We start from the raw sequence: 25,489 nt of genomic DNA, 5'->3' as shown, positions 1-25,489 counted from the left end.
GCCGATACATAAGTGCACCCTTAAACGCCCATGAAAGTCCAACAAAAATCTAACAATCAGTGGTGCTTAAGCAGATCGTATGAAAACATATGATTTACATAGTATGTACGATATATACATACTAGGGCTGCACGGTGTCATTTAAGCATCGATATCGCGATGTACGAATCCACGATAGTCACATCGCAGGATGTGCAATGTAGGCTGTTATAGTTGATCTGTTATTCATTAACCGTATGGGCCAGCTGCTCCCCGGCCCTTGACGAATGTGATCCACGGATTAATTGCACAGCTTAACCATCATAGAGGGAAAGTTTATCATTTGCATGTGTTTTTAAGTCCTGTCAGTTTAACAGGGCAGAGAGACAGCGAGAGAGAAAGAGAGAGAGAGGTCGCATGTTCACCGTCTTCAAACAACACAGGCGCTGTCTTGCTTTCTCTCCCTCGCACATATTAATCAGTTGAAAAGATTGTGTCGATGTTTAGATCATTTAAAATGAGAATGTAAGTGTGTTCACCCCATTTTTGTTTGTAAGAAAAAATTAGATTATATTTCATATTGCAATATATATCGCAGAAAAAAAAAATCGCAATGTCATTTTTTCCTAATATCGTGCAGCCCTAATACATACTATTAATGTTGAATAATCAGTTATAAGGTTAAGTATAAACATTGACTCTGTGGCACTGTCAAAACTTGCTATCATCTTAAATAGATGGTCGACCCCCTAAAAATTAAACTTCCATCCTGGACTGTCAGAACTGACTACTGAGAATGAACTAAAAACTAAAAATGCAAATTATCTAAATATAATGATTTATGAGTTAATTGTGCAGTCCACAAATGTGACTGTATGCTTATTTCAGGCTCATTACTCACAGAGCTACAGTAAACTCTCCAATGATGCTGGACTTCAGCAGCTTCATTATGGGAAGCTCAGCGGTTAGGTGTCTATGAGCTATACAAACGGTTTGAAGTAAATTGGATTAACACTGAAGACAGAAATGTAGGCTTGGCTCAATTAATGACGTAAATCTGAGAGGTTTTGCTTATCACCAATGCATGCCTCATGTGTTACATGATCTTTACTGCAGGCAGATCTTAATTTAAACAGGACAACTGAATGTCAGCAGCTGTGAGTGTCACCCATAACCTCTGGGGTCGATCCGAGACAGTTGCTAGATGGATTTGTATTTTTGTGCTGTTTGTGGTGGAATGTTTATGGCCTAGATGTAAAGAGGTTATTTGATCCATGCATGCCACACCACTAAAGAGGACATTTACATGTGCAGGGAAAAAGCCCATTGGTATACAACCTACTAATTTAGCATTCAGTATGTTTACTATGCCCAAGATTCATAATCACACAACATTGCACATTGCATCTGATCGTCCATTTGGGATGGACAACTGAGAAGGACAAGTCCATATGTGTTTTCCTCTTATTATTTGATCAGTCGGCCACAAGTTATTACATTATATTACAATAGAAGTTAAATTACAAATAAAATTATAACACACAGGCCAAATATACATTTATTTTTAAAACTAACTAGACACTGCTTAATTAAACATCATGAGTTTGTAGCGGTTTAAATTTGCTGCATCCAAATTTGAATAATATCTCTCCTATATAGCATTCAGAATTAACAAGTGCTGTGGTTTTCAAACTTTTTTTTTTTGGTCCCGCCCACTTTAAACCTTAAAATTCTGGAAAAATGCCATTGTATTGCACGGTTATCATTGAATATAATAAAATTTACAGCAGCTCTTTAAAAAAAAAAAATTATATTCAGTAAAATCATAACAAAAATTGAACGCCATCTTGGTGCACATTACTTCTATTCATGATTTTGTAGAAGTACAGTTTGTGCTCTGAACAAAGTCATTTAAATGCTCATGATATCATTATTACAATTTGCATAAATGTAATGAAACTCATAAATGTAAACTTCCCAGGGAGACTTGAATGCACCAAATGTCCCGAAACTTTCCTTAGCAAGAAGTGTGTATTTTCAGTTTCTTGAAGTTCAGGGGTGATCGTTGATGTTTTTGTCATCAGAATGATCTAAGAGATAAGAGAGCATCTTTGCCTCATTCTGAAAGTTAAATGGCACTGTGTGTGTGTGTGAATAATAGATGGTCAGCAACTCATTTGTTCATTAATGTTTCTAGTGGCCGCCATCTGTCGGCCTTTAGCTGTCATCCTCAGTGTGTGCTGTGTTGTATTAGTGGGTTCGGTTGGCTTTAGTTTAGTTTGTTTAAGGCTGATTTATACTTCTGCGTCGGACATACGCCATAGCCTCTACGCCGTAGGCTGTGTGTTGGTTTTCATTTATACTTCTGTGTCATTGTCCGCATCGGCGTGCAGTACAATATGCAAACCGCTAGTCTGCAGTGTCCACGGGCATGTTGATATGCAACCCGCAGACCACGGCAAAAGCTGAAGAAGAAGCAGCTTGTCTAAGAAGCATCAGCCGTGACAGCAGGAAATACATATCAAAGAACAGAACTACAAAAAGAGATGACAACGGAACGGCAGAAGATGGCATTCTTTCAATCTCTACAAGGACTTGTACCATGGCAGAACAATGGTTTGTCGCAGACAACAAAGTACTGCAGTGCTACATTTTTATAATAGATAAGACGCTTATTCTTTGCTTCATTTTATTGTGTAACATTAAAATATATTAAAGTGCAAAATACACACAAAATTCAAATACATACGGAGGAATGGGTACTAGCAGACCAATAACAGCGGTTGCAATCCGCATAGATTTGACACAACCTACGGCGTAGTTTCGACGCAGAAGTATAAATCAGCCTTAAGTCTAGGGGTGTAACGATACACAGATGTCACAATTCGGTACCTACCTCGGTTCGGGGTCCCGGTTCAATATGATATGACATGTAACGTCGCCTATATACATTCACCTAAAGGATTATTAGGAACACCATACTAACACTGTGTTTGACCCCTTTTTCACCTACAGAACTGCCTTAATTCTACGTGGCATTGATTCAACAAGGTGCTGAAAGCATTCTTTAGAAATGTTGGTCCATATTGACAGGATAGCATTTTGCAGTTGATGGAGATTTGTGGGATGCACATCCAGGGCACGAAGCTCCCGTTCCACCACATCCCAAAGATGAGATCTTGTGACTGTGGGGGCCATTTTAGTACAGTGAACTCATCGTCATGTTCAAGAAACCAATTTGAAATGATTTGAGCTTTGTGACATGGTGCATTATCCTGCTGGAAGTAGCCATCAGAGGATGGTACATGGTGGCCATAAAGGGATAGACAATCTTCAGAAACAATGCTCAGGTAGGCCGTGGCATTTAAACAATGCCCAATTGGCACTAAGGGGCCTAAAGTGTGCCAAGAAAACATCCCCCACACCATTACACCACCAGCACCAGCCTGAACAGTGGTAACAAGGCATGATGGATCCATGTTCTCATTCTGTTTACACCAAATTCTGATTCTACCATCTGAATGTCGCAACAAAAATCGAGACTCATCAGACCAGGCAACATTTTTCCAGTCTTCAACTGTCCAATTTTGGTGAGCTCATGCAAATTGTAGCCTCTTTTTCCTATTTGTAGTGGAGATGAGTGGTACCCGGTGGGGTCTTCTGCTGTTGTAGCCCATCCGTCTCAAGGTTGTGCGTGTTGTGGCTTCACAAACGCTTTGCTGCATACCTCGGTTGTAACGAGTGGTTATTATGGATGTTTTTCCCTTTTCATACCATTCTTTGTAAACCCTAGAAATGGTTGTGCGTGAAAATACCAGTAATTGAGCAGATTGTGAAATACTCACACCGGCCCGTCTGGCACCAACAACCATGCCACGCTCAAAATTGCTTAAATCACCTTTCTTTCCCATTCTGGCATTCAGTTTGGAGTTCAGGAGATTGTCTTGACCAGGACCACACCCCTAAATGCATTGAAGCAACTGCCATGTGATTGGTTGATTAGATAATTGCCTTAATAAGAAATTGAACTAATAATTTTTCCTAATAATCCTTTAGGTGAGTGTATGTTGAGTTTCAGTAATTGTGGCACCCATATTTGTTTACCAAAAGGAAACTCAAATGGCAGTAAGCAACATCCTGTTTGTTTTCTTTATTTTACAAAAGCACAATGTTTTTCATTGAGTCTCCACAAATAAAAGTAGACCTTTATACAGTGACACAAACTGTAAAACAAATATGCTTCACACATGCAGCATGAACAGTTTTGAACAATTAGATTGTATAATTTCGAAATTTTAAGTGAAAACAGAATAGTCCAACTTTATGTGAATGTAAATTCACTCTCTGTCAGCAGGTGGCACTTATGGAACAGCAGCGATACAACATTTTCTTGGTTACAGAGGTGCTTATAAACACCATTTAATATGCATTATACAGATGCAAGATGAAAAGAAAATACCATCTAAACCATACTTGCCAAGACAAATGCTTAAATTAATTTCATGTCAAAAATATTACTTCTATATATATAAAATTGTTTTTTTTTTTGTTTTTTTTACCTATCATTGTAAAATAAAATATTTTTTTATTACCTATATAGATGTTCTCGGGATTCCCAATGAGATTGTTTGTGATCAAACAATCATAAACTGATGCAAATTACAGTGTCATATGCCATAACATTTATTTACCTAATCTCTCACGTTTTAGCGACTCCGGCAAATCAGCTGTTCTCCCGTAGTAGACCATTAAAAGTAGAACGTCACGAAGTAGCAGTTAAATTCGCGCATGCGCAATATAACGCCAGAGTGGCGTTGCCGTTCCACCAGAGGCTGTTCGTTCTGAAACGACGCCCATGTACGGATGGTGCAGCAATATTGTTGTCCGGGTGGAAATCAGGAGAAATTCGGGAGAAAGGTCGGCCCGGGAGATTTTCGGGAGGGGCTTTGAAATTCGGGAGTCTCCCGGAAAAATCGGGAGGGTTGGCATGTATGTCTAAACTCTTCTAAAGCCAGTCAGTTCCCCTCGGAGATACATTCTCCCCCAATTGTTTTGTGATTTATTTACAATCTAAACCGACTCGAATTGTCATATTTTTATAAATTTATATATATATATATATATATATATATATATTAATTTATAAAAATATGACAATTCGAGTCGGTTTAGATTGTAAATAAATTCTACTAGCTCCATAGAAGACCGTTAATGATAAGGACAAAAATAGCACCCCTAGTAGAAACCTGAGGATGCAGTGCATATTAGTGGGTTATAATGGAAATGAAATCTCAATGTTTTTATAATGGCAGGTTGATTCCTCACATACAGTGCTTTGGGGTGTGTGTGAGTCGATGCTGAATAGATGAGTCATAGTTCTATGCTGCTAGTTCTGCCTGCTTCAACCTCCTGCGAGGAGATTTCTAACACACCAGAGAGGCGACAGGAAAGGAGAGATGGAGGGTGAAAGGAAATGATACCTCCTCTCCAACAAAGCAGTTCAAATTTAGCACAGTCCTGAGTCACTGTCTGTGTGTGTGTTTATGTTTGTGTGTGTGTCTGTTTGTATTGCTTCTGTTGCATTTTGGATTCCGTCCATTAATTAAGTCGGGGTGTTTTCTCTCTTATGCGGCAAGGGAGGCAATGTCTCCTAAAAAAAATGTGATGTGAAAGAATTAACAGTGAGATAATAAAACGTCTCTGTACAATAGAGAAATGACATGTGAGACACTCAGTGAAGAAACCCGAGTAGTGCATGCTGGGACACAGTGTTCACATCACAATGGAGGTGGTACAGAAGCATCAATGTACAGCATGGATTTTAAATCCAGAATTGTAACATGCCAATCATAGGGTTTGTGGAAGTCATTGTATTTAGGAATTGCATACATACAATGCATAATACAATGTTGGCAAAACTTTATATAAACACACTACACTCCTTTATTTAAATCTGTAAAACTGTTAACAATCGAAACAATGGGCTATTACGTTGTCTGAGTGTTTCTCAATTAAGTAAACATTGCTTTTCCAAGTAGTCCTTAAAGTAACAAAGAAATAAATTATGAGAAAAGAGTAGTTTTCATTTGTTGTAATTATTTAGTTGTTTGTATTAATTACATACATTCTGCTGATAAGGTTACACACCCCTGCAGAATGTGCAAAATTACTTGAATTGTCTTGATATTTCTTTAGTATTGTCCTGAATAAGCTATTTCAGGTGTTTACAGATATTTACAAGAGCAAAATAATAACTGACTTTATGAAAATGTATAAAAGCTATGTTAATGTTATGCCACATTTATCTCAGCATGGCAGAAGTTGAAAGATTGGATATTTTCCATCTAATGCCACATGTGATGTTTTCCTTTAAGATGCTGTAGTTACTTCTAGATTCATCATTGTAAAAAAGAAAGTGGGGTGATATTTATAGACCCTTACATAATCACATTCTCCGTTTACTTACAGCTACACCACACCTCATCCGAGGGCAATGTGTGTGTGTGTGTGTGAGAGAGAGACGCTGCAAGGGCACAGGCGTGGTTTGTTGTTTTTGAAGTAATTGCCATTTTCCGTGTGTTTGCATGTGTGTTTATCTGAACGCAGTCTGTATCTGACTCATGGTCAGGGTAAGGGCTGCACGATATTGGGAAAAATTGCGATATATTATTTTTTTCTGCGATATATATTGTGATTATGAAATCTAATCAAATGTTTTCTTACAAACAAAAATGGGGTGAGCACACTTACATTCTCATTTTAAATTATTTAAACATCGACACCATGTCAATTGATTAATATGCGCGAGGGAGAGTGAGCAAGACAGCGCTCGTGTTGTTTGAAGACAGTGCTCTCTCTCTCTCTTTCTCTCTCGCTGTCTCTCTGCCCTGTTAAACTGACAGGACTTAAAAACATGCAAATTATAAACTTCCACTCTATGATGGTTAAGCTTCGCAATTAATCCGCAAATCACATTCGTGAAGGGCCGGGGAGCAGCTGGCCCCATACAGTTAATGAATAACGGATTGACTACGACAGCCTACATCGCACATCCTGCGACGTGACTATCATGTATTTTCATTAAAAAACTAAATCTGTAGTTTGCTTAAAGGGGTCATAATCAAGCGATTTCAAGTTTTTCTTTCTCTTTGGAGTGTTACAAGCTGTTTGTGAATAGATAATATTCCTAAAGTTCCAAAGACTAAAGTCTCAAACCCAAAGAGATATTCTTTCTAAAAGTTAAGACTCGTCTACGCTCTCCTAAAACGCCTAGTTTAAACACCTCCACATGTTTACATCACTGTGTTGGAGATTTGCATAACACCACCCAAATGTTCATGCAAAGAAAGAAGGTGTAACCTTTGATTCTCGCTGTTGCGGCCAGCGATATGTTGTCGAAACGCTGTTTTATTGTGAAAGCGAAAATACATTTTTAGGCCTTTTAAAAAGAGGACATGACTAGAAATCAAAGTTGTATCTACAACACTGTTCCAGAACAGTTCACCCCAAATATTCAGATGTGTGCAGCACATTTTATGGACTGTTTCCTGATCCTGTGAGAGAAGACTATAATGCCGGCTGTTCTGACTCACAGACTGTAAGTACGTTTATATATGTAAAGAATTTGCCACTGATGATTCAAATGCTAATTTTGAGTAGTGTAGAGTAGAGCTTGTTGTTTGTTGTTTCTCCAATCACAAATGCAGACATGGTTTTATGTTTATGCGACGTGATGAAATGCGTAAAAACACAGTATAAGTCATTATAAACAGTAATAATGTCCCCACTGGATGCAACAAATGGCTTGTTTGTAATGGGTTTTATCATTTTCGTCAAATTATATTGACAAATATACTTTTTTTTTTTTAATTTCTGAACTTTTACAATGTTTTTATCGGGGGGAGGGGGGTATACAGAGCCTATATAATGATATGAAGAATCCATTTGAATCAAAAGTTTACTTGTGCATTTTGATTTCCCTCCCTCCGTCACCACTCATTTACCTTTAAATAATAGTAAATAGACATTTTATTTATTTTATTTTTTTTTTAATTGAAAGCCTAATTGAATATTGTGCTTGTAATCAATGTGGTTCTGTTCTTAAAGTTAAAAGAAAAATGATTTATTAACTTACAAATTTTTACATGTTATTATAGGTCTGAACTGAAGATGATAACAGTCTTGTTTTGGCTTTGCTTTTGCTAAATGATTTTCTTAGACAAATTTACTGAAAGGCTATAATGAAAGACTCATAGAAATGGATTCACAGTATGCCCACACTGACTATTCATGGACCATCAGACCAGCCCAAAATCTAAAGTCTGGATACATGAGACACTTATGTGGTTTCTGCCAAAACGAGCTATTTATTTTCAGACAGTAAAGTTCATTGTTAGTCTCACTGGGCCTTCGACAGGTTCAGGTTTCTAGGCTTCTAGAAAATTTCCCAAAGCGGGCCAAAATCTGTGAAGTTGTCCCTTTGCTCAGTTGGGTTTGAAGGCCTGATGTCGGAGTTGTGACACTTTCCACCCCTCACAATATTTTGTCCCATCCTAACTGCTGTGTAATCCGATGACCATACATCCGCTGTTTCAGTGTAACTTTACGTTGTGACAGTCTGGAGAGTGAGATTCTTGGATTTGCTGCCACAATGTTTGTAACTTTGGTGTCAGATTTTAAAAGTGTTAAAGTGTTGTTGTTGCTCATCCAGGTTTACTTGTACTTGATTGATAAGCCTGTGGGCAGACAGACAGTAGACAAGCCAGATAGTCCATTCATTCTTATGATGATGAACATGAAGGTGAAACTCTTGCTCTTGAGAAACCTCACAAAATCAGTCATTGTTTCCAAAATGTTCATAATATTAAAATTTTGTGTCTGCAAGACTCCATGCATGCAAAGCTGGAAATACATGCAAAGTGTATTTGGGAAAACGTTCGGTGTTGGTATCTGTACGCCAAAAAAAAAAAAAAAAAAAAAAAAAACGGTATTTCCTTTCATTTATGTGTGGATTGCATTCATGTAATTTCTTATGGTTAAATTACTAATGATGTAACATGTAGACATAAATATGTGGAAACAACCAGACAACGTGAAGTGTGCAAGAGAAACAATCAAACTTCTCCAGAGTCTCCATATGAGCCACACGATTTGAGGTATCAGTCCTAGCACAAACTTTAATACTTAAAGTAAGAGATTGGTTTAAACTACTAACCCCAAGTATGAGCATTAGTTATTGTGATGCATCAATGAATTTTCATTTGGACAGAGGGTTGCATTTCCACAGTCAATGCTCAGTCTTACTGTTAGACATAACCATATTAAAATGAGGTTAACCTATCAATAATATGATTATATACTGTGTGTCCACTGGTCACAGTTGGTCTGACAGCACAATGAAACCAGTGTCCAGTACCTCCTTATTTCCCTGGACAAAGGTTGTCTGTGTTCCTTGTGATACTGTGTTACATTAGTTGAATCTCAAATGAGATCGATTTGCCTTTCTCTGCATGTGAGCTCTCAGTAGCTTGACTGTCCTGCGTTTAAAGATTTTCAGGCTGTTGGTTTTCTGTCCACAGGTGGTTTTGCTATCGTTTTTCTGGTGAGGACTCATCAGGGCGTCCGCTGTGCACTTAAGAGAATGTATGTCAACAATGAACATGACCTTCAAGTATGCAAGAGGGAAATTCAGATTATGGTGAGACATTCCCTTATACACTGTTCTTTATTTAGTTAGTTATTTTTGTCAACTGTTAAAGTATGACACTTGACAGGGAATACACATGCTGATACTATAAACCCTGAGCACACTGTAAGTGGCTTTGGCTTATAATGTCTGCCAAATGAATAAAAGTTAATTATTAGATATCGCCACAAGCAGCCGTTATCTGGGCCCAAGCACTATGAGAAAAGGGGAGAAAACAACCACAAACTCTGGCAGAGAATAGACATCTAAAACTGTGAATTTTAATATAATGTTATTTTAGTTATACTGCGGCCTATTGGTGGGATTCTGACAGAAATTAGAGCGTCCTCACAATGATAGCTACCAAATTTCATGCAGGCACGATTTTGTGTTCAGGATGTATATAGACCAAGCGAGTATGGGCCATGAACAAAAAGTATATTAGCTTTTTCTGTGGAACATTTTTTGCAATATTTATAGATATAAGATACATACATACATATATATATATATATATATATGTATATACAATGTATTGCGGTTCACATTTTTGATAATAAACAGTAATATTATTACAATTTACAATAATGTTTATCTATTTCCATATACTTTAAAATGTAGTTTATTTCTGTGATCAATACTAGTCCAGTCTTCAGTGTCATGTGATCCTTCAAAAATCTGTAATATTCTGATTTATTATTAATATTGGAAAGGTTGTCCTTAATATTTTTCAAGACTTTTTGATGACACAAAATTTTAAAAGAATACATTTTTTGTAACCATGTCTTTTAATATATATATATATATATATATATATATATATATATATATATATATATATATATATATATATATATAATTTTTTTTTTTAATCAATTTAACATATCCTTGTTTAATAAAAGTAATTTCTTTAAAATATAAAATAAAATAGGTAAATGCATTGACCCAAAATATTTAACTGTGTATGTTACAAACAATATCTTTTCTATATTCTATATTTCTATTCTATTATCTATTTTTTTTTACTGGTATAAGTATACCAGTATATTTTACTGGTGGAAACCATTTTTCATTGTTTTCCAATTACAAAAAACAAACAAACAAGCAGTTACTTATTATTAATGCCAAAATACTTCTTCAATATTTTTGACCAAGATTTTGGGTTATGGTCATGTTTCATGCTTGTTTGGGCTGGTCCTTCATTCATGTTGACTCCAATACATCGTTAAACTAGAGTTTATTTTTTCGATTAGAAACCAACTGGCTTTACATTATCATCCCATACAAAATGATAATGATTAAATTTGCTGATGCTGACACAATGATATTTCATTGCTTCAGTTATGGCTGTTCTCCGTAGGTGTTTTTTTCCCCCCATCATCATTTGTCCTTTATTTGATTAAGCTCATCACTGTAATAGCACTGGGATTAGACCCTTAAAAACTGAGCCATGCGGTCTTGAAAGGATTTGAGGTCTCCTGTTCCTCATGTGTTGCTGTAAATACAGTACGGTGCCGGTAAAGGTCACTCGTGTCCTCTGGGACTGATTTCAGAATGGAAATCCAGTCTACTTCGCTGTGAGCCCTACTAAATAGACAAGAGGAAAATGTCAGCACTGTTTCATCATCACAGAGTGCCTTGCGGTTCCAAAATATTAGACGTTTTTACAGATTGTTCAATCTAAATGTGTTGGTTTTCTTAAACAGAGGGACCTGGTGGGGAACAAAAACATTGTTGGTTTCATGGACTCCAGCATCACAGCAGTCGGTTCAGGAGATGTTTGGGAAGTTCTCATATTGATGGACTTCTGTCGAGGTCAGTGTGTGTTCCTCTCTCGGGTTTTGGTGGTCTTGGCCTACTGTGCAGTATTTGTATGAGGTGTTTGTGTAATAATCCAGGTGGGCAGGTCGTGAACCTGATGAACCAGCGTTTGCAGACTGGATTCAGTGAGACGGAGGTGCTGCAGATCTTCTGTGACACATGTGAAGCTGTCGCTCGACTACATCAGTGCAAAACTCCCATCATCCACCGGGACCTGAAAGTATGGACTCTTATTATTTTAACAATTAGTTAACCCTAAAGGTTTTTTTTTATTTTTTATTACTTACATAGTCATTTAGTCACATGTTGGTTGTTCCAAACCTATATAACCTTGATTTTTGAAACACACAAAATGACATTTTTCAAATTGTTGAAGTCAGAATCGTGAGATATAAACTCATAATTGTAAGAAAATAGTATTTTCTTCAGAATTGGACCTTATCTCACAATTCCGAGATAAAAGAAGTCATAATTGGGAGATATAAATTAAATAAAGTGCGAATAAGTCAGAATTGCGATTTATAAAGTCAGAGTTGCGAGTATATATATATATATATATATATATATAAATATAAATATAAATATAAATATAAATAAAAGTTTCTATATGTCAAGTTTTTTTTTTTAGCAGTTTTCACAAGTCAGTTAAAATTAGTAGAACAGACAGTTGTTAGTACATAACTTTCGATATTTATTGCACGTCAACAGACAGCAAGAGTTTTATCCTGCACTTCATGTATTATCTTTGTAAGAAAAGTGGTTTTGGCCACTAGCTTTGTAGATGCGTGTGTATCACATTATATGTACACATTACATGCACGTTCTTGCCTTTGGCCACAATGAATTTAGAGTAGTGCTTATATCTTCACCTTGAAAATGCCAACTTTTCATCGGATTGCTCCTGACTCGCCATCTCTGCTGCTGCTGGGAATCTATTTAGCTATTGCGTGCGTGCAAGCTCGTGAATGGTGTGTGTTTGGTGCCACTGGCGTAAAAACACTGGCTCTGATTGGCTACCATGAAACACATGACTCTGCCTTAGCCAATCATAATCGCTAATCTCGTTATTAACCCACCTCCTCACTCGCTGTGTGAGCCAGGGGTGCGTTTTGGATTACATAGTTTATTAAATCAATGCATAGTAACGCACCGCATTTAACGTCCAGTAATGTTAACGGCGTTATAATGACGGGAAAAGTAATTAGTTAGATTACCCCGTTACTAAAAAAATAACGTTGTTACCTAACGCCATTCTTTTAAACGCCGTTATTCCAAACACTGTATATCACACAGTTCTGAGAAATACAATTGTGAGAAATAAACTTGCAATTGCAATAAAAAATAACCTTTTTACATATTTTTTTTTTTTATTCAGTAGCGGAGATGGTCTTCCATAGAAGCCAGTGTCTGTCAAGCTTCAAAATGACTATTTAAAAATGTATTGAGTGGACTATTCCTTTAATAAATGACTTTTGGTTTATTGTGTTTGTACCCTTTTTCAATTTTACCCATCTTCGAGCTCATTTGTGATGTACTATTATAACTATTTCAGTTCAGCTTTGCAAAAACTCAGACACAGCATACAGTTTTAGAAATGTGTGTCCTCTCTTTGTGTCTCTTTTAGGTGGAGAACATCTTGCTGCATGACAGAGGACATTATGTGTTGTGTGATTTTGGCAGTGCCATTAACCGCTCCCAGAATCCACAAACAGAAGGTGTGGCGGCCGTAGAAGAAGAAATCAAGAAGTGAGCATTGTTTTCTTTTTTATGTTATACACCACAGGGTTACGTTTCAATATTAATTGAATCTAATACTCTGTGTGTGTGTTAAGGTACACTACGCTTTCGTACCGGGCCCCAGAAATGGTGAATCTCTATGGGGGCAAAGTTATCACTACTAAAGCAGATATATGGGTGAGTCAAAGAGGAGAATAATTCAGTTAGCGACAATAACAGTGTGTTCCGGGAGTAGCCAAAGCTTTTGTCACTGTAGTTGATTGTTGGTGAACATGCATATCATTTTAAGCATCACAAAGGAGGTTTGATGACTCCTGCTCATTTGTGTCCTCAGGCTTTGGGCTGCTTGTTGTATAAGTTGTGTTATTTCACGTTGCCGTTTGGAGAGAGTCAGGTGGCCATCTGTGACGGCAGCTTCACCATCCCAGACAACTCTCGCTACTCACACGACATGCACGCTCTCATCCGTAAGTGCAGCTGATGACTGCTTTTGTCACGCACAATAATAAGGCTTTCATACGTACTTTACAAGTACTAATAAACAGCCAAAATGCTAGTAATATGCATACTAATAAGCAACTAGTTAATAGTTAATAATATAATAAATCACTAATGATATAATAATAGTTAGTGTTAATTACAGTTAATAGTGTTACAGTGTTTTCATAATAAGGTACATAAAGCTTGATTGTAAATAGTGTCCAAAAATATTGTTCACGTGTAAATTTATGTTTTAATGAAAGCATTATTAGGGACAAAACTGATGGTGGAACAACTAAGGACAGTCATTCAATTTTTGAAAAATAATTTTTTTTCACACAATAAATATTAAAGTAGTTTGTTTTCGCTCTTTGTTTAGATTACCATCAATATACATGTTTTGTACGTGTATGAATGTGTGTATATGTATATGTATATATATATATATATATATATATATATATATATATATATATATATTCATTATCTGGTACAATCAAAAAAAGAATTATTATTTATTTTTTCAATATTTAGCAAAACACTGTACACACTTGTGTTTTGATTTGTTTAATTTTTCCCGTCTCAGGTTACATGCTGGAGCCAGACCCTGACATAAGGCCAGATATCTACCAGGTGTCATATTTCGCCTTTAAACTGGCACGGAAAGAATGCCCAGTACAGAATATCCACGTAAGACCTGCTCATTCATACTCTCTACATCTCTCTCTCTGTTTCCTGTGCTATAACTACACAAGCTTCCTTGAGCACTTGCCCTGATCTACTCTCCTGTTATCCTGTCACACTCTACAGGGTTTTTGTTCGTATTCCAACACATACTTCTTAATCTATGTTTAATTCATGTCTATTCCTTTCAGTAGATATCGTAAGTGCTTGCACGTAACCACACAGGAAGTGGATTGTGGCTGGTGGCTGCAGGCTGGCACACATCCAGTAGCCCCTCCCACTCTGAGCAGTATTATTGATAGCATAATGGAAGCATTGAGTCATGATCAAAGACACATTAACAATGACACCCGCTAATGTCCTTTAGAGTTCAATACAGGAATGGCCTCTGTAAAAACTTTCAGTGTTTCTTTGACTGATTCTCCTGACGTAGGGATGTTTGGCTCAGACTGCGTCTACAAATAAATATCATAGCTAATGACATGTTTCATTACACAGATAAATGCATATCTTTTGTTGTTGATGATGTCATCTTCAGTTATTTTTATACATCCATGGAAATGAAAATACGCGCTTAAGAATGATGATTTCATAGGATGTGACATTAGCACAAATGTGGTATGGAACCATCTCTATGCTCAACTTTACATAAAAAATAAATAATGATAAGATTAAATTAATTAAAAAACTTAATAAAAACAGACTTTGAATTTCACCTGAAATAGAAAATGACAAATGTTTTCTTCATGTTAGTGGTCTACATGCACAGTAAATTGGTGTGTGTTATTTTAGTAGTATTTATATACTTTTTTCAGTATTTATTATTTGTTATTGATTCACTTTCATTGTTATATTTTTTGTTTTCATTTTAGTTTAAATGTTGTTATGTGCTTATTAGTCTTTTTACTTTATTTGCAATTCTAGCAATTTTAAACATTTTATTTTCAGTTCATTTTATTTATTTACAGTTTTTTTATTTCACCATAATTTCAATTAGCTAAAATTATTTCTGTAATTTTCAAACATTTATTTCAGCTAGTTGCCTACATGATATTTGTAATTTTCTATATGAATTTAAGTGCAAGTAGTTTTCTAAAGTTTATATTTAATTGCATTCCAGCTTTATTTTAATTAGCTAAACGATTTATTTGTGTGTGTGTGTGTTGAATTTCTTGTTTCACTGGAATGAATTGCAGATGTTTCATGTTGACTAAAGACAAACAAATACAAAATGTAACCAGTGTTGGGTGTAACTACTAAGTAATTGGTTACTGTAATTTTAAATAGTTTCCTGTAAAACGTACAATAAGCGATTACTATTTTTTTTTTTTTTCAGTCACTTATGTAATTGAACTTAATACTGTGTATAGACTGTAGAACATTTATATACAATATAATACAGTGTATTTAACATGAAATATTTAAAGTCTAACCTTAAAATGCATGCTTTTTATGTAAACTTATCACTTTATAGACTTTGAGTTAATAAGATTATTAGTAACTAGAGTGTTTAGTTCTCACTATTAACTAGTTGGTTTTCAACATGAATATTATTCAACATGTATTTTTTTTTTTTTTATTACTTAAAAGCACATATTAATGTCTTATTCTGAAGACTGAATTCTAAATCCTTACTGATACCCATTTCTTAAATCTTAATTGTCAGCAACTACTTTATTAAATATTAATAATCAGTAATTGGGAGTATTGAGGCAAAAGTATAGTTAGATCATAGTGAGAATTGGACCCTAATCTAAAGTGTTAACAGAATAACTTATGTAGTTATGTATTATTTATTTAAAAAAGAACTAAAAGAACCATTTCATGTCTATCCTTGTATCATTCATTAACTTTTCGATGTTGATATAGGATTTAGAAAGTAATAAGTAATTAAATACTTCTTGGAGAGAGTAATTTGTAAAGTAATCTGATGACACTGTTGAAGATGTAATTAGTAACTAGCTATCAATTCATTTTTTAGAGTAACTTACCCAACACTAAATGTCATAATTTAATTGTAACATTAAGTCCAAGTCAGATGAAAAGAGTTCACTCAAATAAAACACGGTTTATTCGACAAAAGATAATAATCCAAATAACAAGCAAACAGTGAGCAAAGCACGAACGATACCGGACAAGGAACTGAAGGCCTTAAATACACTGATGCAAATGAACTAAATGAGAGCCAAACAAGTTAATTAAACAGGCAGAGAAAGTATGAAAAGATGCAAGACAAGGAAGACCGAACCCAAACACAATGAAAACACAACACAAGTATAACAATAAACCGCAATAATATTCCACTTATTCCATTAGAATTCACCCATTCCAGCAAAACTCCCAGATCCAATCAGAGCCAGTGAAGCCGTGGCCAAGAAGAGCCAAAACAAAGCCAGGTGAGACCATTTGAGACTATTGAAGTCACGTTATGTTTCATTATATACTTTTGCTTCAGTTTTAGGATGCATATCGTGTTTCATATAGTGGTAGTTTTGATTCGACTTGAACTTTTGTTGTCATTCAGGCTCACTGATCCAATCCCTGCGACGGAGACCTCCATAGCACCACGGCAGCGTCCCAAGGCTGGCCAGGCTCAACCAATCGCAGGCATCCTGCCCATCCAACCAGCCCTCACCCCTCGTAAAAGACCCAGTGCACCTGTGGGACCCGGCCAGCCAATCAGTGAGTGTTCATCATTCACCGTCATCCAAAATCAGTCCTCATATGTGTGGCTTCAGTCTTTGAGGCTCACTCTCTTTTGAGTCACTGACGACTCTTCACACGTCTTCGGCTGACACACACACACACACACACCTCTAGTACTCCCACTGGTTCAATCAGTGCGCCATTACAGAGAGCTTTTAAAACCTCAGCTATTGAGCCCCTGACACACTCAATCCTAGGGCTGTAGTACTCGAGTCCGGTCTTGGACTCGAGTCCGGACTCGAGACATTTTTCTGTCGTCTCGGACTTGTCTCGGACTCTTTCCATTTGCACTCGGACTTGTCTCGGACTTGGCCATTGGACTCGCCAATCTTCTAGTTGGTCTCGACCGAGTCCAGCAAAAAAAAAAAATCTCCTTCAAAACAATAACACATTTGCATGATTTCGCGACTGAAAACGTGTGGGAAACGCTAGGCGCGCCGCTCTCCTTATTTCCAAAGCACTCTGTAATCTACGCTCGCGCTCCAGTGGCGTCTGCTGTTGCTGGGCAACCATGACTCGCTCTTCATGATGACGCAGAAGTTTCAGCAAAGAATAAATGGATTTCCAGCACTAAACATCCCTTGTAGTAACTCTGCTAATATATTCATTTACAAAATGGCTATCCTTGTACAGCTATGATCATCTGTTTCTCCATATTGACCAAGCTTTCAGTTCTGTTCCGGGAAAGGATGTGCATGACCAGCGGTGTACTTACTGCGACCTGAAAAGTTTCGATGTTTCTAATTTAATTTCTACCTGTTAGATTGTGTTTTATTTACGTCTACACCTAGATCGCCTCAAACGTCCCCTTTACAATAATGAAATACTAATTATTGTGTACTGTATAGGGGTTGCAAGACTACTGATTTCTGCTAGTAGATTTTTTAAAGAAAAAAATGCTAGAGTTACTGGACTACTCGTGGTTCATGCTATTGTAAATGAAAACACATTAAATAGTTATTTTTTTATCAATCAACACATATTCATGTATAGCCTTATGCAACAATTACATATGTAAATTTTAAAAACTTTATAATTATGACATTACATATTTAATTGTCATGTAACAGCCAGTATTTGTATCTGTTACAATCACAACACTTTTTTCGTATCTGCATTCGGATACAACATCATACAGTTACTTGATAAGACCCTTATTACTTTCTATATTTTTTTTCGTAGTTATCACTGAACAAGTATGTCGTGTTAAACTAAAATAATTATTAATTTTTAAAATAATATTTATCATGCAAGCAAAGAGATGTCATGACAAACGTTAAGTGATCATTCGAACACGACTGGATCCATTCAATGCGCACATTTTCATTACGCAGAACAGAACACTTGAGCGAGTCTTGATGTTAATGAACTTCACTTAACAGATGTGTGTGCCGCGCAAACCAGCAAAAGGTAAAGATGCAAACATGTAGGACAAGTAGACAATGTATCAGTATCTAAGCTGATTATTAGCCGACTATTGAACTGAATGGTTTTTGAGAGACTGAGACGCGCAACGCTGCTGTTTGATTGGTGAGCGCGCTGTGCTTATTCATTCGTTTCACATCGTAGCCTAAGCTTTAAATCATTGCCTTTTAAATATATACAATGATGCACAGAGAGGCGACCACAGCGTGTTTGATTTGCGCTCTTTCCACTCATGAAGTTTACATTCATTCACTTCTGGCGCTGATCCCCTGGCTCACCTGTTATCTAGCAAATTTATGTGCGCATGCCCAGTAGAGCCAAACGCCTTGCCTCGCCTAGCTTTGCAGCGCACATTTGTCATATCCCGAGCTTTGCATGTGTCTGTGCACTGTGCCAAGGCATCAGTCATATACATCTTTGACCACAGACATAATGTCAGCAAAAGCAGCATTAAGTAAATAAAATGAAAATAAAGTACATACAAATTATTTGACCTTACAGCTCCAAACTCTGTTCTAGAGGGCCAGTGTCCTTTAAAGTTTAGCTCCCAGGGTCGGACTGGGGGTAAAACCAGTGTTCATTACCAGGGCCCCAAAGGAAGAGAGGGCCCTTGAAAAGTATGAATCTGAAATTTATTTTATTTTACCTGGATATTTTCGTGGGGGGCATGGGGGCCCATCAGGACTGCCTATGTATAGGGCCCGGGATCTTGTGTAACGCCCCTGTTAGCTTTAACCCTAATTATACACACTTGAACCAGCTAATCAAGCTCTTACTAGACACACTAATCTTCCAGGTGTGTTAAGGCCAGTTGGAGCTAAACTTTTCAGGACATTAGCCATCCAGGATATAGTTTGGAGACCCCTGTCATACAGAGTTTTTACTTTGCACATGCTTTTTGATCATTACAAATAATAATGTAAAATTATTTTCTTAGAATAAGAGATATGCTGTCTCTCGCATCACATACATTATCAGAAGTTAATTATGTGGTCTTGAAGAAGACCCTTTTTTCTCTCATTTGGACTCGGTCTTGACTTGGACTCGAAAATTTTGGACTTGGACTTGACTTGGACTCGAACCTCTTTGGACTCGGTCTTGACTCGGTCTCGACTAGTCCTGGACTTGGACTTGACTTGGACTCGACAAAGCTGGACTTGACTACAGCTCTACTCAATCCTATCACGAAGCTGAAGTCAGTGCTAATTAAAGCCCTACATCATTGATAATGAATATCCCGGTGTATTGTTATTCTCGTGTAATGTTTTAGAACCCGATTATCTGGGCCAGGATAATAACACTGTCTTAACTTAGGATGACAAGTTTGTAAGTGGCTTTGGAAAAAAGCATCTACCAAATGAAAATGTTTAGTAATTTACCACTATAAATGTAAATACTATACTAAAGTGTTACCTTTTTTATTATATATCAATGCGAAGCTGGATTTTGGACTGGTTTGATTTTTGTGGGTGTGGCTTTCTAGCACGGTTCTAAATGTTAACATGTAAACCCTAACCACAATTTCATTTTTATTTCTTTCAAGAAATTAATACTTTTATAAATCAAGGATTTCACTTGACCAAAAATTACAATAAATATATTTATAATGCTCCAAAAAAATAATAGTTTTCAACATTGATAATAATAAATGTTCATTTTTAATTAGAAGAAAATATTTGCCATCACATGAATAAATTACATTTTAAAATGTATTCAAATAAACATTTTTTAATAATATTTCACAGTCTTAGTTTTTGCTGTATTTCTGATGCATAACCAAAATGTATATTCAAAATATGAACTCATTGATTAAATACTGTGCAGAATTACTGAAAATGCAGAATAATATCTAGTAGGAAAATAACAGAATAAGCTGACTTGCTATGCATATAGGCATATTCTAATAGCTGTGGACCAGGGATGTTTGACATATACTGAAAAGATTTAGCTGGAAAACAAAACATTAAGGGACATTATCAATATTGAGATTTTTCTCTGAATTTGACTCTGTATTTATCATTCATGGAGCCCTGAATATGACATATATAGTTAATTATGCCCCTCATTAAAGTGAAATCGTGACCATGATTTACCTTAATTCAAGCAAACTATTTTTTTAATTGTGGCCATGTCATGTGGCTATGTAGACGTTGGACTAGTTTCACGACTCTTCCTTTTCTCATGATTTGCAAGTATGAGAGTGGGGATTTTAGTGGCCTTTCTTTTTCATGTTTTTATTCAGTTTTTCTATTGGTTCACAGGTGTTAACAGTGCTCCCCAGCCTGTTTCCCAATCACAGGTTCCTGTCGCACAGCAACAAGCCACGCCCACTCCAATGCAGGCCACGCCCTCTCCACCCCAGGCCACACCCCAACATGCACAACTTTTTGTGCAGCAGCAAAACGCAGCCTTCTTTACTGCTCAACACCAGGTAACTGCTACATGAACCATTCTGGAAATACTTTTAAAATACTTTAAATAAATAATATAATTTAGAGTAAACATGAAATAAGATTTGACCTTATTTACTTTCTTAATACAGTAGTTCTCTTAATCCACTGCAAACTCAGATTTCAAGTCTGATTCTTACACTGATCACTCACTTTTCATGATCCAATCAAATCCAGATAGAGAAATACTCTACTTTAGTTGAATATGTCACACTATGGAAATAAAATGGCTTGTGAATTATTTTTCAAGTAAATTTTTTCAGCATGGGTTTCATTATTGTGATGTCAGTTGTTGCACCTAACTCCCATTTTAGCAGCAGCACTCAACGCAGACCTCCGTCTTACCTGGACAAACGGTTGCATCATCCTCCACCCCTGTGTCTAAACCTAAGAATAGGGCACCCCCTCCACCCATACACCACCCTCAAACCAACCGCCTCACAATATTGTCAGAAACCACACCGACAAAAACCAACGTGACGGCCCCAGCCCCGACTACAGAGTGTTCACATAGTAATAGTATAGATAGTGATATCACTGAGACCGTGTCTGCACAACCTAAAACCAAAGCTATGGCACCTCCACCCCCCATATCACACACCTCCACCCTTCCTCCACCTAAAACCACCTCGGCACCATCCGCTGACTCTGAAGTGGACCCAGAGCAGACGGTAACCCTCCCAACCTCTGTGGCTGCTCTGTTAGAGTGATTTTCCTTGCTTCCTTAAGCCTTGATCCTCCCCTTGGTGGCTTGTCTTGCATGGGATAGTTTACTCACAAATTAAATTAAATAAGTAAATGATGATTACCCAACTTGTGCAGTTTTTGCAAGTTGTTTCTAAGAATTTACATTGTTATGAAATCAGTAGGTGTTGACCGTTACTGTATATTATGCCTGCAGCTGCAGAGACAGGTGTCATGTACAACACAAGTGGAGGTGTTCGAACTATTAGCCATATTTAATTTCACGTGGATGAAAATGAGGCTGTGGATATATATAGACATGAAGGACCAGTAATGTTCAAAATGCACAGCTTGAAAACTTTTTAATGGAGGTTTTGATTACTGAAAGTTTTTTGGAAAGATGTTTTGTCATCTGAACAATTCGCATGTTGTTTAATAACAGTATTCATTCCTCATTGTCATTCCTGTCAAAAAGTTATAAAGTTGCTACTGCTACTGGTCATGACACATCTCTAAAAACCTCATGTTGTTCAGCAAGGAGGTCTAGAATCACTTCCTTTGTAATTAGACAAGAACCCAGGAAAATATGTGAAAAGAAGATTTTATGGATTTGGAGTGACATGAGGGCGAATAAATTAAAGTTTCTAACGGATAAGATTTTTTCTATAAAAATGAGTAGAAATGACTTGATTCATCTGACAACAGACATTTCACCTTTCAATATTTTCTAATTTCACAGATCCGCTTTTTAAGTCATTTAGATATCAGATTTGTCTTTTGTGTACATCTGAAGCTCTCTTTCTTCACCTTTCAAAGACCACCCTCTTTTCTACAGAATGTCTCTTTTGGTATCCTCTAAGAAATATCCTTCAGTTTTCACAGTGTGTAATGTTGTCTCTATACCTTTCTGTGTGTAAAAGTCTGTTGGCGGCAGTCGTGGGGTGCATAAAGTCGGCTCCTTGACTCCACCCTCTTCTCCCAAGACCGCCCCAAAAGGAGGCCACAGGCGAATCCTGAGTGATGTCACACACAGCACCATATTTGGAGTTCCTGTGAGCAAGTCCACTCAACTGCTTCAAGCTGCTGCTGCAGAGGCCAGCCTCAACAAGTCCAAGTAAATCAAAGAAATACATAATCATTTATAGTTTAGTTTTAACCATTCTCCAGCATTGAGTAAAGATTAAAATAAAGATTCTATTGAGGTAAGATTGGTATTACATCTAGCTAACGGAGTAGCAAAGTGGCAACATTAGGACTATTTAAATGTCACATCATGCAAAGTAAGTCAAGCCACTGTTTTTAACATCTGAATCTCATATTCTGAATAGGTCTAAGGTGGCATGCCAGCCTGGCACTCAGCTAGTTTTCCTGAAAAGTGTCCAAAACCCCTTCTAAGACCAGCCATCTTCTCAGACATGCCAAGCTGGCGGTCAACTAAAACTAGAAAACCACCTAAGGCTGCTTTAAGCTGTTTGTTTGTTCATTCTTTCAGCAGTTTCTTAATTATTTTTGGTTTGCTAGAGGTTAAAGGCTTGGCCATTCAGCATGCTCAATCGGCCAAAAAGCCTCAGATTGAGGCTTTTCACACTGGGAAAATGGATCTGAAAGACACTCAACGATGGCCTGAGATTTATGCAAAAATCGTATTGAAAATGCAAATAGTTTATATTTCATAGATGATAACTCAACACCACTAGCAAGCAACATACTGAGGTCATGCAAGAACACTGAGGTGGAACTTTTTGAAACATTGCTATTTTCCTCTCTCTGCTGTAGGTCAGCTAGCACCACTCCTTCTGGTTCTCCGTGTTCATCACAGCAGAGTGTTTATCAGTCAGGGGAGGCTTCTGGCCCCTCTGCTGGAGCCACAGCATCCTGGAACCCCTTCGGCGATGACAATTTCTCTAAACTCACAGCGGAAGAGTTGCTCAACAAGGATTTCGCCAAACTGGATGGTAAAACCAACGTTTTATATGAAATCAAGTTTTCAAAGTTATTTTTAGCACAGTATTTCTTTTAGTTGCCCAAACAACCATCTACAGCGAGACTACAGATACACTGTGGGTGTGTGTGTACCTTTGCAGTTAAGACAGCCGAGAGATCCTGCCCTGAAAATCTGATTTCTGGGCTGCAGTCTGTGTCTTCAAATAAAGGCTTTCTCCAGGGAAGAGGTACAGTCTATTTATCTCTCTATCTGTCTCTTTCTATGTCTCTCCCAATGCTTGCTGGGAATCTGGTAATGCTTAAGACACAACCGCAATGCAAAATTTGATTGTTTGAATTTAATGTTGAAAACTTGTACTGCACCTGGAACAGTTTCAACCAATGGGTGCTGGTGGATTTTCAGAGAGGGGGATAGTCCTTCACATTTTACTGCACACTCTGTAATGGAAGGCCAGTTTTTCCACAATCCACATAATTCCCAATGGATCACGTCCCACCCTGTATTTTATCTTGAATATCCTGTTTCACCCAGAAACATACCAGAAGTAAAATGGGTTGTGAATGTTGATTCATGACTTTGAAACACTCTGGCTTTTTCAGTGACTTTAAAAAGCAGTTAATGTACTTGACCTCCTCGAGCCTACCAGAAATAAAGTAACTTGTGCATCTCACTTGCTGGCAGCCTTACAATAAGCCTTTCCATTTCCTTTTTATAGAGATAAAGTCAGATAGGGTACTCTACCTGTTTCTTGGAAACATAGTGCATAAACACTGGTGTCAGTAATCAGATGCAGTTAAAGGGTAAACATTGATCAAGACTGTTATTAGGTGATTAAGACCTTTTATAGTTTCTCTTCACAGTAATTTGTAAATTCTTCTCTCGATGAGGCTTTTTCAGTACACTCTTAAAAATAAAGCTGATTCAAAAGGTTCTTCAATCGATGCCATAGAAGAACCATTTTTGGTTCCACAAAGACCCGTTCCTCTCTTTCTTACCTTTTAATAATTTGAAGAACATTATATCGCCACAACGTACCTCTTGAAAGGTTCTTCAGATGTTAAAGGTTCTTTGTGAACCCATTTAGACAAAAAGGTTCTTCTATGGCATCATGAAGCACCTTTTTATGTATTGCTCAAAACTAAGGTTAGGGATTTAGACAAGCTTTGGTGAGTAACTCATCCTTTAGCGCCAGTTATGCTACTGACATTAATGATACATGAAAGGTTATGACTTGTAGAGAAGAGCATCCTTTCTGCAGAAGTTAGCTCCAACACACCTGTCTGGAAGTTTTCTAGTGGTCCTGAAAACCGTGATGAGCTGGTTGAAGTGTTTTTACCTAAAGCTGGAGCTAAATTCTGCTGGATTGTGGCCCTGAAGGAACAAAATTTGGACACCTTTGTCATAGAGATTTAGGGCTGGGTTCTTTTGACATGGGTCAGTAAGCAATTGTCTAGCAACCTCTCAGGGATAGTTCACCCAAAGATAAATTCTGTCATTGTTCTTACTAGGGCTGCTCCCTAATAGTCAACTAATTATTAGTTATCCAGAAGAAGATTGGTCAACCAAAATTTTATTAGCCGCCAAACAAAATAAACAGGCAAAGTCACGCAGTCCGTGACTAACAGGTTGTAACAGCCAGTCTTACAGTACATCGGGCAGGACATCCAAATTAAATGTTTTATTTAATTTTAACACAAAGACGCGTGTCACTGCAGTTAAATTGGTGTCTATCATGATAAAACCTTAATATCTAACCTATATTATGATTTTGGAAATTTTAGAGAAATGTTTAATGAATGTATTACTGTTACTAAATCCATTAGATTTCAGCCAACTAAAATTACTGTAGATTTAGTTGATTAAAATTGGACTAAAACTAAAAACAAATCAGAA

The 25,489-nt window shown here is 36.9% G+C and overlaps 1 protein-coding gene across 8 annotated transcripts in view; it reads left to right on the top strand.

The window, feature by feature from the left end:
• The window catches only part of aak1a (AP2 associated kinase 1a), a 46,380-nt gene that overhangs the window by 4,820 nt on the left and 16,071 nt on the right, over positions 1-25,489 (top strand). For all 8 annotated transcript variants that reach the window (XM_026270545.1, XM_026270546.1, XM_026270544.1 and 5 more), the window contains exons 2-14: positions 9,558-9,676; positions 11,371-11,479; positions 11,563-11,705; positions 13,110-13,231; positions 13,318-13,399; positions 13,557-13,689; positions 14,289-14,392; positions 16,703-16,782; positions 16,911-17,068; positions 20,779-20,948; positions 22,572-22,765; positions 23,428-23,606; positions 23,736-23,822. In XM_026270545.1, coding sequence (XP_026126330.1) covers positions 9,558-9,676; positions 11,371-11,479; positions 11,563-11,705; positions 13,110-13,231; positions 13,318-13,399; positions 13,557-13,689; positions 14,289-14,392; positions 16,703-16,782; positions 16,911-17,068; positions 20,779-20,948; positions 22,572-22,765; positions 23,428-23,606; positions 23,736-23,822 — 1,680 coding nt within the window. The remainder of the gene's footprint in view (positions 1-9,557; positions 9,677-11,370; positions 11,480-11,562; positions 11,706-13,109; positions 13,232-13,317; positions 13,400-13,556; positions 13,690-14,288; positions 14,393-16,702; positions 16,783-16,910; positions 17,069-20,778; positions 20,949-22,571; positions 22,766-23,427; positions 23,607-23,735; positions 23,823-25,489) is intronic.

The sequence above is a fragment of the Carassius auratus genome, chromosome 8, assembly GCF_003368295.1.
Source record: "Carassius auratus strain Wakin chromosome 8, ASM336829v1, whole genome shotgun sequence".
NCBI lineage: Eukaryota > Metazoa > Chordata > Actinopteri > Cypriniformes > Cyprinidae > Carassius > Carassius auratus.
This window is presented reverse-complemented; position numbering and strand designations above follow the sequence as displayed.